At 43.3% G+C, this 14,016-nt stretch overlaps 1 protein-coding gene across 17 annotated transcripts in view; it reads left to right on the top strand.

Moving 5' to 3' along the window:
- AKAP13 (A-kinase anchoring protein 13) overlaps positions 1-14,016 on the top strand; it is a 322,839-nt gene that overhangs the window by 239,280 nt on the left and 69,543 nt on the right. For 10 of the 17 annotated variants that reach the window (XM_045067346.1, XM_045067354.1, XM_045067350.1 and 7 more), the window contains 5 exons: positions 709-1,079; positions 3,505-3,558; positions 6,750-6,815; positions 8,599-8,791; positions 12,090-12,198. In XM_045067346.1, the coding sequence (XP_044923281.1) occupies positions 709-1,079; positions 3,505-3,558; positions 6,750-6,815; positions 8,599-8,791; positions 12,090-12,198 (793 nt within the window). The remainder of the gene's footprint in view (positions 1-708; positions 1,080-3,504; positions 3,559-6,749; positions 6,816-8,598; positions 8,792-12,089; positions 12,199-14,016) is intronic. The other 7 variants (XM_045067353.1, XM_045067349.1, XM_045067359.1 and 4 more) reach the window with 3 other exon arrangements.

Raw genomic sequence — 14,016 nt, 5'->3', positions numbered from 1 at the left:
ACAGTTACAGACTTCCTTTGGGAATATTAACTTCAGGACGACATCATGGCTGCCAAACAGACAACCTTGTTTTTAGTTAAAGCTTGGGGGGGGGGTGGAATTAAACCTAATAGTATATGGATTTAGAGTTTTCATACAGAAGCCCCGGATACATAAGGGTTCTCTTTGTTTCAGTTGGTGGTATTGGCCTGTGGAACTGACCTGAACCCGGGTTAGATGTTTTTCCCCTGTAAGAAAGGAATGGTCTGGGGGTGCCTGGGTGGCTCAGTGGGTTAAAGCCTCTGCCTTAGGCTCAGGTCATGATCCCAGGCTCCTGGGATCGGGCCCTGCATCGGGCTCTCTGCTCAGCGGGGAGCCTGCTTCCTTCTCTCTCTCTGCCTGCCTCTCTGCCTACTTGTGAGCTCTGTCTGTCAAACAAATAAATAAATAATCTTTTAAAAAAGGAAAGAAAGAAAGAAAGGAATGATCTGTGTACCTACCTCCAGTAAGAGGGTAGAGAGAGTACAGACCTCGACCACCCCTTCATCGGGAACTTTTTGAATCTGACTGGGACTGTCCTTTCAAAAAAGAAAACACCTGTTTGATGCCAACTGTGATCTTGCCCATCCTGCTCACTCTGCAGCCACTGTGAAGCCACTGCTGGGTCGGCAGTAATGAGGCCATGCCCCCATGCCCTTTCCAACTGTAGGTGTTTTCTTTCTTTGACAGCCGGAGGAAGAGCCGCTGGTCTGTGACATCACCGGATCCAGTTCGTCCACCGATGACACTGCTTCCCTGGATCGACATTCTTCTCACGGCAGTGATGTGTCCCTCCCCCAGATTTCAAATTTGAACAGGTCCAGAGATCAGCAGGGTCTTGACGGCTTCTATAGCCATGGCGTGGGAGCTGAGGGTCGAGAGAGCGAGGGTGAAGCTGCCGGCTCAGGTGAGATGGAGGAGGAGGAAATGGACAGCATCACGGAGGTGCCCGCGAACTGCTCTGTGCTGAGGAGCTCCATGCGCTCCCTGTCCCCTTTCCGGAGGCACAGCTGGGGTCCTGGGAAGAACGCGGCCAGCGATGCAGAAATGAACCAACGCAGGTGAGGTGGACCCGGCAGGGCTGTTGGTTTTGTTTCTCGATGTCCGCTTGCGTTGATTCTGTGATTTTGTGTTGTCGTGGTAAAAGAACTTAGGAGACACCATGGTACGGAAGAACCCAGGAGAACCTGGGTTCAAACCCTAGCTCAGTAATTCACTATGTAGATAAGCTTGGGCAAGGTACTTGACCCCTCTGAGCTTTAATTTTCTCATCTGTAAAATACCTTCCTTTCAGAGTATTTGCAAGAATAAGTATTGCAAGTGAAATAGGCCTGTTACGTGGCGGGTGTTTAATAAATGCTAACAGTCATTCAGGCCAGATCTGTTAATAACATTTATAGATAAAAACTTGTGGAAGGGAAGAGTGTCTTGTCGACTTTGAATTAAAAAGCAAACATGAGGTCTTAGCCTCAACACCATCTGTTTTCTTTTTTTTTTTTTTATAAGATTTTATTTATTTATTTGATAGACAGAGATCACAAATAGTCAGAGAAGCAGGCAAAGAGAGAGGGGGAAGCAGGCTCCCTGCTGAGCAGAGAGCCCGATGCGGGACTCGATCCCAGGACCCTGAGATCATGACCTGAGCCGAAGGCAGAGGCTTTAACCCACTGAGCCACCCAGGTGCCCCTACACCATCTGTTTTCAGAGTGCTTCCCAGAAATTGCAGTCCATTTCTAATGCAGAAAGTTTGGACGGAGTCTGAATGATTATTTAATCAGTAAGCGAGCCTACGAATCATTCGCTATCATTGGATGGTTGGTATTTCTCCACGTATCCTCCAGTTCTGGGGGGCGTGTGTATATGTGACCGCGTGTCAGGCCTTCCTTGCGGAAGCAGGCTGGCAGGAGGTAGTTTGGCCATATATATATGGCCTCTGACCATAGGCTGCTGCCAGGAATTTAAGTAGACAGCTTGCAGTCTAACGACCAAGTGCCATGATTCCTGCTGTACGTACCAAGTTGTGCTTCCTTCCAGCTACTCTCCAGCTGAAGAGAGGCAGCCGAGGGAGCAGGCTGATGGTGCGAACACACAGGTGATGTGACAGGCTCACCTGGAGCGGTTATGGCTCTTTCTCTTTTTAATTCGCTGATCTGCTCCTCATAACGTGGCTCTGATTTCAGAGCTGTAGGTACGTGGACTCCGACGGCACTCGCCCCCTCATTTATTCTTTTATCCAGCCAACACATGCTGAGCGCCGGCCCCATGCCGGGCATTACTAGTTTCTGGGGACACAGGTGAACGAGCTGCAGTCCCTGCCTTCGTGGAGATCACAGCGATGCCATACACTTGGCTCCTGTGCTGCTCTTCTCAGACTTGTTTCACAGCAGACTGTCCCCGTGATTTTCCAGTCCTCTCCCCGAGTCCGGTGGCATTGTCTGCAGGTTCACCTATGAGACAGGTGCAGGTGGTTGATACCGCTTACCCGTAACTAGGTTCCTCCTCTCCTAGTTAGTACTCTTTCTGTGATTCCATATTACTCTCTGGTAGAGTTCAGGATGCTGCCCTTAAAAATCAGCAGTTGCTTTTTCTGCTGGGTAGTTTTTATGTACATTTGAAAGCATGGATTGTATAAAAAGCCGTTTCTAAAAGTTTTCCTTCCCAGCTTTATTCACACTATATTTTAAAAAAGCATTCACACCAGTTAAAAAAAAAATAAGTCAGGATGTAGGGAATGATCCCTATAGCTAGAATTCCCTTCCTGAAGCAAAAGCAGTCTCTTGACATACTGTCAGAGATGCTAACAGCATCCAGAAATGGGGGTTGGTTTTAAACACAATCCCTTTTTCTTTATAACCCACTATGGGTCCTTTTGCCGTGACTTTGATTTCAGAGCTGGCTTGACTGTGGATCCTGTAGCTCAGATGAGGAAATTAAAGCTCAGACTGAGTGATTTGTCCCAGATTACATGGTGCTCTTAAGACTAAGCGAAGACTAGAACCCTGTCACCTAATTGCTCATGTGTGCAGCCCGTGTAATATCATGGCCTCTCCTATGTGAGCCTGGCCTTGGTAGTCCCCTCGCATGACCGCCCCAGTGCCTCTGGCGATGAGAGAAGGACTTGAATGAGTTTGATGCTTGTAGCCTTGTCTGCATATTATATAACCTGAATTTTAAAGTCTTAAGAAAACCCTTTGAAAGCTTTAGATGGCTTTTTAAAAATCCTTTTATAATTTAATAAACCTCATTCCTTGTCATCTGATTAACTCTTTGGAGCAAGGAGGAAGCAGAGTAACCCTCCCCAGAAATTGTCCGGCCATCAGGCCTTTGTGGTTTGTCTCCTCTGCCACACTCTCTCGTTCCCTGCCTTCCTGTCCTGTTTCTCTGAGTGGCTTGTGTCTCCCCCAACCCTGTGATGTCTGTCTGCTTCATGCGTTTGTATCCATTTGTTTCACCTCAACACTGACCTCTTCCACCATTCATTTTCAGTTCATTGCGAGTTCTGGGGGATGTTGTCAGGAGACCTCCCATTCATAGGAGAAGGTACAGAGTTCACTAACTTGATGGACTAACTGTGTTGCCTCCGAGCTTCTACTAACAAGCATCTCATTTTGCTTGATCCGTGATTAAATCGTCTTTTACAATAATGTCACGTCTGCTTCAGGCAAATAAAGTATAGGTATTTATTAATTGCTGATGCCATTTGCATATGAAATGGTTTTGTGAGTCTGAAATTTTTTCCTATTCTATTTTTATCTTTAAAGGAAACTTTGGTTAGTGTTTTTTCCATCTTGTACTTACTGATGTTCAGGTCACTTTGATAATAGGGGCTCCCCAACTGTCCCTAGGAGAATTCAGACACGTTGATTGCGCCTGACTAGCGGACGCTGGGGAGTGCTTTTTCTTCCCCTTCCCACCACCCCCCAAAAGGGGGAAGAACCAGAAAGAATTGTGAGCTGACACACAGGCCCTAACACTTTTCAACACATTCTAGGCCCCTTGACCATCTCTACTCCCTTGTTGATGTAGTCATTTCTGAAAACAAGAGTCATCAGCTCATCTCCCAATAATTCCTTAATTATTTTTTGTCAGGTAACATTTATTAAAGCTAACAATTAGTAACTTATGAACTGAAAAGTCATTTCTAGTCCAAAAATGCCGATTTGCTTTTCAGATGCTGAGTTTTACTGTGTTCAGAAATCGTCAGTAATGACCTTTCCTTTCATTATTTGGGGGGCGGAATTCAGAAATCCCAAAACGACGGTAGAGTTACACATAGCCTCTCATATTGGGAGACATCTGTAAAGCGATGTTTTCAGTTCTGAGCCGAAGCTCTTCCTTGGGAAGCTGGCGGGGAGTGGTCCTTCCCCCTTCGTCTTTTTCCAGTGGGTTCCTCCTCGAGTCCCACCCAGATTTCAGGCGCAGAATTGAATTCAGATACAAATACCCCATGAGCCTCAGGTGATCGTGACTTGGTTGAGTTGTTCTCCCAGGGGATCAAGTCGTTAAATCCCTTTTCCGTAGAAGCATCTGAACCCTTGAGAGAACTAGTTGGCTCTCCAGTCAGGCTCTTCACTAGGAACGTACTAGAAGCCTGCACTCGTTGACAGTGGAAGGTGGCGGGTTGCTGGATGCCGTCCCACGGAGCCCACCGAGCTTCACAACAGCACCAGACTCCACTTCGCCTGTAGTCATTTTAATGCAGGAAGAATGTGAAGTATAATTTAAAATTCTGTATGAAGCCTTAGCTAGTAAAACTGGAACATTCCCACAATTGTTAAAAGGTGGAGAGTAGGATATTTGTGCATTGTTTGTTGTAAGAGTGTGTGTGTGTGTGTGTGTGTGTGTTGGTTTTTTTTTTTTAAAGAATCTGGTATTTTCTGTATCTCAAAATGAGGCCAGAGAACCTTTAAATGTAACCCCCAGTAATAGAGGAATTAAGGAGATTGGAGGATGCTCTCAGAACACTCTCGTGATAGGACTTCTCTGCTAGGAGGGTCAGGTCTGCTGCTGCTGAAGGACCACCAGCAGCTTCCTTCCTGCAGCCTTAGGACCCCCATCATGTCCTCCTCCTGTCTCTCCATTCTCTTCATCCTAAATTTCACCCTGTTCTTGCACATCGTTATCCTTTTCTGAGAGTAAAGAGGGATGTTTAAATCTGTAGGAGAGTTTTTTATTTGTTTGTTTTTGTTTTTTAATGATAATTTGGTAATGTATGTTCAGTTGCTGATTTACCGTGTTGTGTTTTGAATAAGTTGGATATCTTTAAAATTTGTATTACAGTTTAGAGATTCAGAATGAAGTGAATAATTCAGAGAATGGACTTCTTAGTCTCATGTGTGTTTTAAAATTATATCAAGGCTTGCTTCCCCCACACGAGCAAATTACAAGTCAGTCTGATTTTGCTTATCAGACTGGAGATGTGTCTTAAATACTAATTTTTCCTTTCTGCTTCTGCCCTTGAGCTTTGTGCTATTTATTAATTTAACCTGATTTTAAGTGTTTTACTATTGAAGTTATTTTTAAGTGCTATGATTTTTAAAGATTTAGAAGGCTCATAGGGGTAGTTCTTCTGTTTATTTTCTCACCACCTTCCTTGTGTCTTTTCCTCTGCCAGAAAACCCCCACTTATCAAAACAAAGTTACTAAATATATTCAAGGTATTCAAGTGGTTTGGGGTCTGTACATCTTCCCATTTGCAGGATTCCAGAGAGAATTGAGGGGGTGTTACTGTCATTCCTCCTTCTGAAAACAAAAACATGTCACTTAAGAGTTTTAAGGCCCCAAATAGTAGCAGTGTATTTTTAACTGATTTTTGATTTGTCAGTCAGAAATCCTGACCTACTGAGGCAGTTCCCTTTACAGAGTACCTGAAATTTTGAATTGGTTATTTTTTTAGCTGGTTATATTTATATGGTATTTCCAACCCTAGGTTTTCTGTCCCTCGCACTTGAGAGTAAAAATAGCAGTGCCAAGATAAAGTAGATGATCAAACGGAGTGTTTTGGTTTTTTTTTTTTTAATCTTGTGGGGGGAAATGGATGCAAACCTAAAATTAAGACACATTTCTAACTCAGTTCCATAGAATTCCTTTTATTTTGAATAACATACATGCCTTCATTATCATTAAAATACAAGGAAATGTGACCGTTGTGATGTGGTGAATCTTCATCCCAAGAGCTTAATGAGTAGGGTTTAAAGATGGCTGTGAGTATTGATAAGATACCCTTTTGAGGAAAGACTCCTGAGCCTTACTGGAAACGAGAGGAAAATTGAGGACCCAGTGAGCCTACCCCAGTGCAATCTGTCGGTGTCCCTTTTAGTCAAGTGGCACTTGAGTGTAGCCCAGGATTCTCACCGTGGCCACTGAGGTCTGAGGGTGGCATGTTGGAGCGCACGGAGAGATGGTCTCCGGTGGTGGGGACACCCCTGATCTGTGGAGGGGGCGCTACGGGTAGAGTGGGTTCTTTGTTCAAAGTTGTTACCCTGTACCGAACTGACAGAGACATGGCCAGCACATTGTCTAGATGGGTGTTAGTAGGGCAGTTTTAAGTTTCTGTGGTTTTTGTTCTATCTAGCCTTCTTCTGAATTCTAAATGTTACGTTCCTTATTTTTTGATGATCAGATAAATCCATCTGTCTGTAACTATGGCTTTTCTTTTCAAACCCAATAACCCTGTCCCTGTTTCCTCTTTTCTCCCTCCATTTCTGTTCTGCCTTTGATGTCCTCCCCAGTATGAGCTGGTGTCCCTCTGGTGTGCACTACTCTGCTGCCCTGAGTGCTGACTTTAATTACAGAAGGTACGGTATCGTTCCATATCCAGCCACCAAAGGGGGAGTCCCAAAACACAGCACCTGGGCTTTTGGCTGGGAGCTTGCTTCTGTGCGGCTAGAATGCATATGGCAGCCGGCTTCGCCTGTGAGTGTGGTGTTGAGTTGCCTCTGCTTTGGGCACCACGAATCCATTTGAAGGGGCACAGACTAGGAGGTGGATGGTGTACCCTGATGCATCCTGCTTGTCTCCAGTCGCTGTAGCTTTGGTGTTTTCTGCACAGACTTGGATCTGGTATGGTAGACCACTTCTGTCTTTGTTTTTGGTCTGTCCTGATTCCCATATCCTGACAAAAACCATGGCAGAAGCAAGGCAGCCAATAAGCACACTTACTTCTGTTGTGTTTCCAAATCCCCTCTCTTGTTAGGTTCCAAATTCACAGATTCCTCACTGTTTCATATTCTCTCAACTAAGCAGACAGATTAATTACTAAAACATTTTCCAGATTAAGTTTTGTGGGTAATGATAGGCTGGTTTCTCAGGCTTTACAAACAATTCACAATAGAAAACTAAATTTCTTCTTCATTTAGCGTGTCTCCTTATCCCTGGGACTGCTAATGAGTTTCACAGAGACACATTTACTTGTACTTAATCATGACTTCTATTGTCGTATTGAAAGAAGAAAAAAAAATCTATTGTTTAAGTGACCCACTAGAGAAAAATAGAAGCATATGGTTTCAGTTCATAATAAGTAATTTTATGAAATATAAAAAGCAAATTGCAAGCCCTCTGGATTGGCGTCCGTGAATTATTTGTAGAATTAACTGTAGAGTTTGAGCAGAGATAGCTGAATAGCGTCCGTATACCTTCAAATGCATTTCCACCTGCTTATAACTAAGGACATGGTCGGTTCCAGCTCTGTTTTGCTCTCTTGCTTATTGGAAGGCAGTTCCCGCTGCAGCTGTAGCAGGTGTGGGTTATTCTGGCTAGCAGCCCCGCAGGAAGGTGGGTACACGGCTGACTGCTCACAAACCACATGCTTTCTTCACTCTGCAGACCACAACATCATTATTCCAGGGATCATAGGCCCTAAATTTGCCCCCTTTTGGGGTCAGTATCAAAACCAAAAAATTAAATTAAAACTCTTATACTTAGCAGCTTTTCACCATTTGTTCCTTAAGGTGGCCCGTGCACCTGTCTGCAACTCAGGAAGCCTGTCCACCATTTAGTGGTTGACCGACCAGAAGTGCACAGATGCTGCTACTCCTAAGACCACTCGGGTCCCTAGGGTGGGCACACACTGAACTAGTAAAGGTCAGCTAGACTGTAGTTGAAGGTAAAGTTGTAATGGTCCACTTAACTGACCCAAGGGCAAGTCTAGGTGTCCCTGTTCAGCTTCTGAGAGGGATTGACATGCCTGTTTTCTCTGTGCCGTTTAATTCTTTGGCATTAGCTGAGGTAGATTTTGGCAAAGATGAATTACATCAGATCAAGGAAAAACCCACACATAAACGAAAGTTCAGTAAGATAATATGGTCTATCCAGATGGTATACTGAAAAAAATCTTGAGAAAATGTCCTTAGATGGTCACCATTTGAGCAGGTTGAATGAGGAAAGAAAATCTAAATGCAGTCCTCTCTCAGCATACCAACACCTGTGGGGAGAAGGTAGGCAGCACTCATTTGCGCCAGGCCCTTGACGATAGTTTTGTTCGATGACATAGAAATAATATACACCTGAAGCAATTTCTTAACCTCCTTCCTTCTGGAGACTCAGAAATAGAATGAACTAACTCCTTCACTCTCTGTTCAGTTTCAGCCTAGAAGGCTTGACAGGAGGAGCTGGTGTCGGAAACAAGCCATCTTCATCTCTAGATGTGAACTCCTTAAACACCAAAGAGCTCAGGCACCCTTTCGGTGGTGAAGAAAGGGGTGACTCTTTGATGTCACTTTCAGAAGAGGATCTGGAATCAGGCCAGAGAGAGCACAGGATGCTTGAGCAGCAGGTAAGGCTGAAGTGGGTATATACCGCTAATTTGGAAAAACTCACTTTACTTCCCTACATGTGTCCTCACATTAGGAGCAAAGAAAGCAAGACTTACTATAAGGCTCGTGGCTGTGATTGCTTACGCATTATATAATACACTCCTCTAGCACAAGGCAAGTTTTTACCACTTAATGCTAATTCAAGAATACCATTAATCTGCATCGACTTAAATATTCTGTCAAAGCAGACTTTTTTTAAATTGGGAAAGTATCCAGGATATTAATTTGAATTTTTTCTTCTTACCTGAGGATTTCTTTTATCATCCCAATAGTAAAATGAGTCTTGAAGTGTGTTACAAAACATTGTTAAATTTACTAATTTTTAAAAAATCTGTCCCTTCCTGGGGGGGAAAAAATCTTATTCTTTGTCTTCTCACACTGCCTAGGAAATGGCTATTTCTTTTTCTCTGCTTCCTGTCACCATCAAATTTTTTCAGAGAGCATCCTGATGCCCTCTTGCCTGCCACAGGCACTCACCTGAAGCTCCCTCTTGGAGGGCCTGACCTTCCTCAAAGCCAGTCAGATGATTTTCCAGTGCTGTCCCTCTAGGCTCTTCCTTCCGTCACTCACCACCCGGGACCGGTCCTCAGGGAGTTTGCCTTGAGAACTGGAATCACATGGTTTTAGATTTTGGCAGACTTCTGCTCCCCGTCCTTTATCCTTCTCTTGGGCCAAGGGGACTCTTGGTTGATTTCTAGGCGAATTCTGTGATACATGTGCAAATGCAACATTTCTAATTACACAGACAACAGAGTTAAATACCTGTCTTTATGTAGGTGACTGGAGTTTTAGGTAGAAATAGAATGAAGCATTTCTAATTAAACAAACCAACCAAAGTGTTGAACAGCCTGCTCTTTGAGTAGGTGACTTAGGGTTTTACGTACACAGTTAATGTTTTGTTTTATACTTTTTGTTTTGTTATACCCCACTACATAGCAGTGATATGACCAAAGAGAAATTGGGCACTGGAGGATTACCTTAATAGTGAATGTGTTACTTATGTGAAGGTCCAAGAGAATTTCAGCCAGATGAAAGTTGAATTGAAGGCTCAAAGGAGTTTTGCCCCGTTATCTCCTTTCCCCACCACCCGTGTCTTCTGGGCCTGATACTTCAGAAAAAGTTAAGAAAAATAACAAGAATATGGTGAATAGGGACACCTAGCTGGCTCGGTCAGTGGAGCATATGACTCTTAATCTTGGGGTTGTGAATTCGAGCCCTACATGGGGTGTAGAGATGATTAAAAAAGTAAATGAACTCATTAAAAAATGAAATTTTTTAAAAGAGCATGGAGAATATATTTATTGAGGCAAATGATTTAAATTTATTCAACCTGATGGTAAGAGAAAGAGGGAGTGAAAAATGGAAACAGTTCTTTCATGACTTGCCAAGAGCATCTTTGGTAAGTGGAGACTCTGAAGAGTAAACCGCATTTCACGTGAATAGAATCCTTTGGAAGTCCATTGTAAGACCGGACAAAATACCAAAGTTGGGGGTTTATGAACAGAACCCTAGAACCCTAGACTTAGGGCCAGGATGTCCCTTCAGATTCCGCATAAGTCCGTGTGTGAGAACTTCATGCCCATTTGAAGCGACTCACCTGAGACCTCATAACTGGCCACTAGCTGGACAGTATCTCGGAATTCTTAGCTGTTAGTCTCCCTGTTTTTTTCCCACATTTTTGAAGTAGACAGGTTTTAATGAGGAAATGGGGACATTTTAATTTTCTTAATATTGTTTATGTCAAACCTTTTCTGCAACGCATATTGGTAGGAATTGCACAGAGATCCTCTGTCTTATCTGTTAGTAAGTGATATCAGTTACCACTGAAGTCTTTCTAAAATGGCTTTTCTGATTTAGTCTTCCTAGATGAAGTTGATGACATTTTCGTGTTTTCTGTGCTTAGTAGCCTTCCTGGAACTCTGCTCACCCACACTTCTTGTCTTGTGTGCAACCTCAGAGTGGGTATTTGAGCTCTGGTATCTCTGATCTGGACAAGTCGCCTGCAGCCAGCTTCCTGCTGAAGGTCTGTCTGCCTTTCACTGATGTCATTTCACAGACCTCACAGTTGTACTTGAAACATAGCAACTGTTTGCCTCAGACTCCATGGTTACCCATGGAACAAGTTTTTAAATAATCAGAAGTTTCTGGCGCACTTGAGTTGAATCATGGTAGTAACACATTTTCATTACTTCTCTTTGAGCATGTGCAGGTTTTAGCTTCCTGTGAAGGGAGGGGGTTCATGACAGAGTTAGATAACAATTTTAAATGGCTCTCTGAAAACAAAAGGAGAGGGAGCCCCTCAACCACGGGAAGAGTGCTGGCAAGTACTGGGGTGGACTGTCCTTGTAGGGTTCGAATTCCAGGGGCTTCTGGTGTCGGTTGCATTACATGGGCTTGAAGCTGCTGTGAATTTACTGAGGGAGATAAATTGCCAGGTTTCAGCCCCCGTCTTTTTCTTGTAGAAACGGTCTAATCTTAGAAGAGGAAATGAAAGAGATTTAGACTTCTTCCCAGATGCACAGCTGCCTTGCTCTTGATCTTAAAACACTTTTCACTTGCAGCTCTGTGTCCAACTTGTTAAAATCAAAAAATAATATTACTGATATCCCACTGTATCTCTAGAAAGGATATTTAGGCTTTTGAAGAAATAGAACTACTCTGTGTAGTTTAATATTTCCAGTGAAGTTATTTTTGTCTGATGATGCAGCGGATGTTTACTAAGCACGTACTAAGTTCATTTTTTTTTTAAAGATTTTATTTATTTATTTAACAGAGACCACAAGTAGGCAGAAAGGCAAGCAGAGAGAGAGAAGGGAAGCAGGCCCCTCGCTGAGCAGAGAGCCCGATGCGGGGCTCAATCCCAGGACACTGGGATCATGACCTGAGCCGAACGCAGAGGCTTAACCCATTGAGCCACCCAGGCGCCCCAGCACGTACTAAGTTTAAAACATCAGTGTTGTGAGGGATATGAAACCACTGTACAAGATGGCTGCTCCCGTGATTCCCATTTTACAAAGAAGAAAGATAAGGTTCATGAAAGCTGAGTAAATCCTCTGAAGCTTAGCAGCTCCTAAGTAGCAGGGGCAGATTCGAGCCCTGTGAGTCTTGACTGCAGAGCCTGTGCTGTTACCCTCCTGTGTACTGCCTCCTGTTCCTGGGCTGGGCCGGAAGGTGCAGCTCTGTGCTTCTCCAGAAATAACGAGAGCCCGTATTGAGAACCTGTTCTTCAATTTTGTTTTGTTTCGTTTTACTTCACAGGCATGTCACAGAGCTAAACAACAGGGATTCAATTACTGTACATCAGCCATTTCCTCTCCACTAACAAAATCCATCTCGTTAATGACAATCAGCCATCCTGGGTTGGACCGTAAGTACATTACTTTTTTTTTTAATTAAGTATATTTTAAACACTTTCTCTACCATTTTTCTCACTTGAAGACCCTGGAGCGTTACCTTTCAAAATTTGCCTGCCTCTTCTTCCAAATGGCTCATTTAAATAGAAAAGGTAACAGTTCAGTTTTAGGGAATTTTCCCACCTAAAAATCTCTTTTATTAATTAAAGGCATTATAGTCTTGGGCCTAAACTTAACACAGATTTCTTTAAACTTTTTATTTTGAAGTAATTTCAGACTTTAAGAATAGTACAAGAGTGCAAATAATTACCACGTTTGGGGACTTAAAATGTTATCGTAATCATAACCTGGAGTCCCCCAAATGTTAATTTATGTATATATATGTGTATGTGTATACACATGCACACACACACGTATGTATTATATAAAAGTGTCATAACTTTTTATCAATCTCTCTTTCTCTATCCCTTCCTTTAAAGTGTTTTTCTCAAACCCTGGAGAATAAGTTACAAACAATGCTGTTATGTCTGAAAGATACTCTGTTCTGTTACCGTAGTACAGTTATCCAATATTAATTTCCTGACCTCTTCAAAAATGTCAAGCTCGCTCATGAAGGACAAAGACAGACAGTGGTACATTTTCAGTTGATTAAGCATGTGCCAAAAGGATTACATCTGCAAATGATGAAGGGCGCCCTCTGCAGGTTTTGGACCCACTGGCTGGGGAAGTGAGATAGATGTTTGACATCCGTCAGCATGGGGCCTTTGCAAATAAAGATGCTCAGAAACACTCGAATTGCATCTAAATGTTTGCCATGGAAAGGCAGCTTGTTCTTTGAGAAACCCCAACTTTTTGTTTTATTTTTTAAATCTTGGTTTCTTTTTTCCCATGAGTAGTTACAGTTTGAGATCATGATTTAAGATTTAAATGCTCATTAAGGGGAGAGTGGTCCATTATTTGCTGAAAGACTGTGTGTTCAGGAGGCTGAGACAGAGGGAATAAATAAATTCTGTGGTGTTTCTGGGGCTTCTTCAGTGTCCTCAGATACAACTCATCTTAAAAGAGTTGGGGACGGAAGCAGCTGCCCTGCATTAGGGAGATGTTCGGTCTCAGTTCTTGACTTAATGCAGGCCTCATCTTTTTAATTTCCGCACTGGAATTAAGACATGATTGATGATTCTGTTAACCTTATCCTCGTTTTCATGATCAGGACTTCTGGCCTGTTTGGTGTGCCTACTGATGACGTGTTCTCAAGGATGCAGGCGTGACCCCGCAGGACTGCAACTGGGATAGCTTTCCTTGTGTTTGTTTGGGTTTGGGTTTTGTTTTGATTTGGCTTTGGGTTAGAGGTTTAGCTGGTATAGAATGAAAATTATTATAACGAAGTAGTTAATACTGGATTTGGTGATCCTGGAGTGCTGCTGGAGCTCAGTATCCAAACACAGACAGGGAGGCTGTCTTAAGGGAGACATTTCAGCTCCGTGTAGCCTCCGTCCATGACTAGCGAGTGCGGTGTCATGGCGGCGAGTCTACTCCCATAGCAACAGATACCCAACACCAACAGAATGGGTCCCACCGAGGGATCTTTTTCCTATATTTTGTGACACACTCTTTGCCTCGTGCATGAAACACTTCATTAATTTTTCCTCCAGAACGCAAGATGGTTTTTGACTGTGTTTTCAGTTGCTAGCCAAACCCTATAAATAATGCGGCTAACTCCCAGAAAACACTGTCCTGGAGCGCCAGGAGTTCTGGCACATGGAGCTTTTCCTCCTGTTGCTGGGAAATGTTCTGCTCTACTCTCTGAGGGGACTGAAGTGAGTTAGCAGACT

Source organism: Mustela putorius, unplaced genomic scaffold (assembly GCF_011764305.1).
Source record: "Mustela putorius furo isolate JIRA1106 unplaced genomic scaffold, ASM1176430v1.1 tig00003875_pilon_pilon_pilon, whole genome shotgun sequence".
NCBI classification, from domain to species: Eukaryota; Metazoa; Chordata; class Mammalia; order Carnivora; family Mustelidae; genus Mustela; species Mustela putorius.
This window is presented reverse-complemented; position numbering and strand designations above follow the sequence as displayed.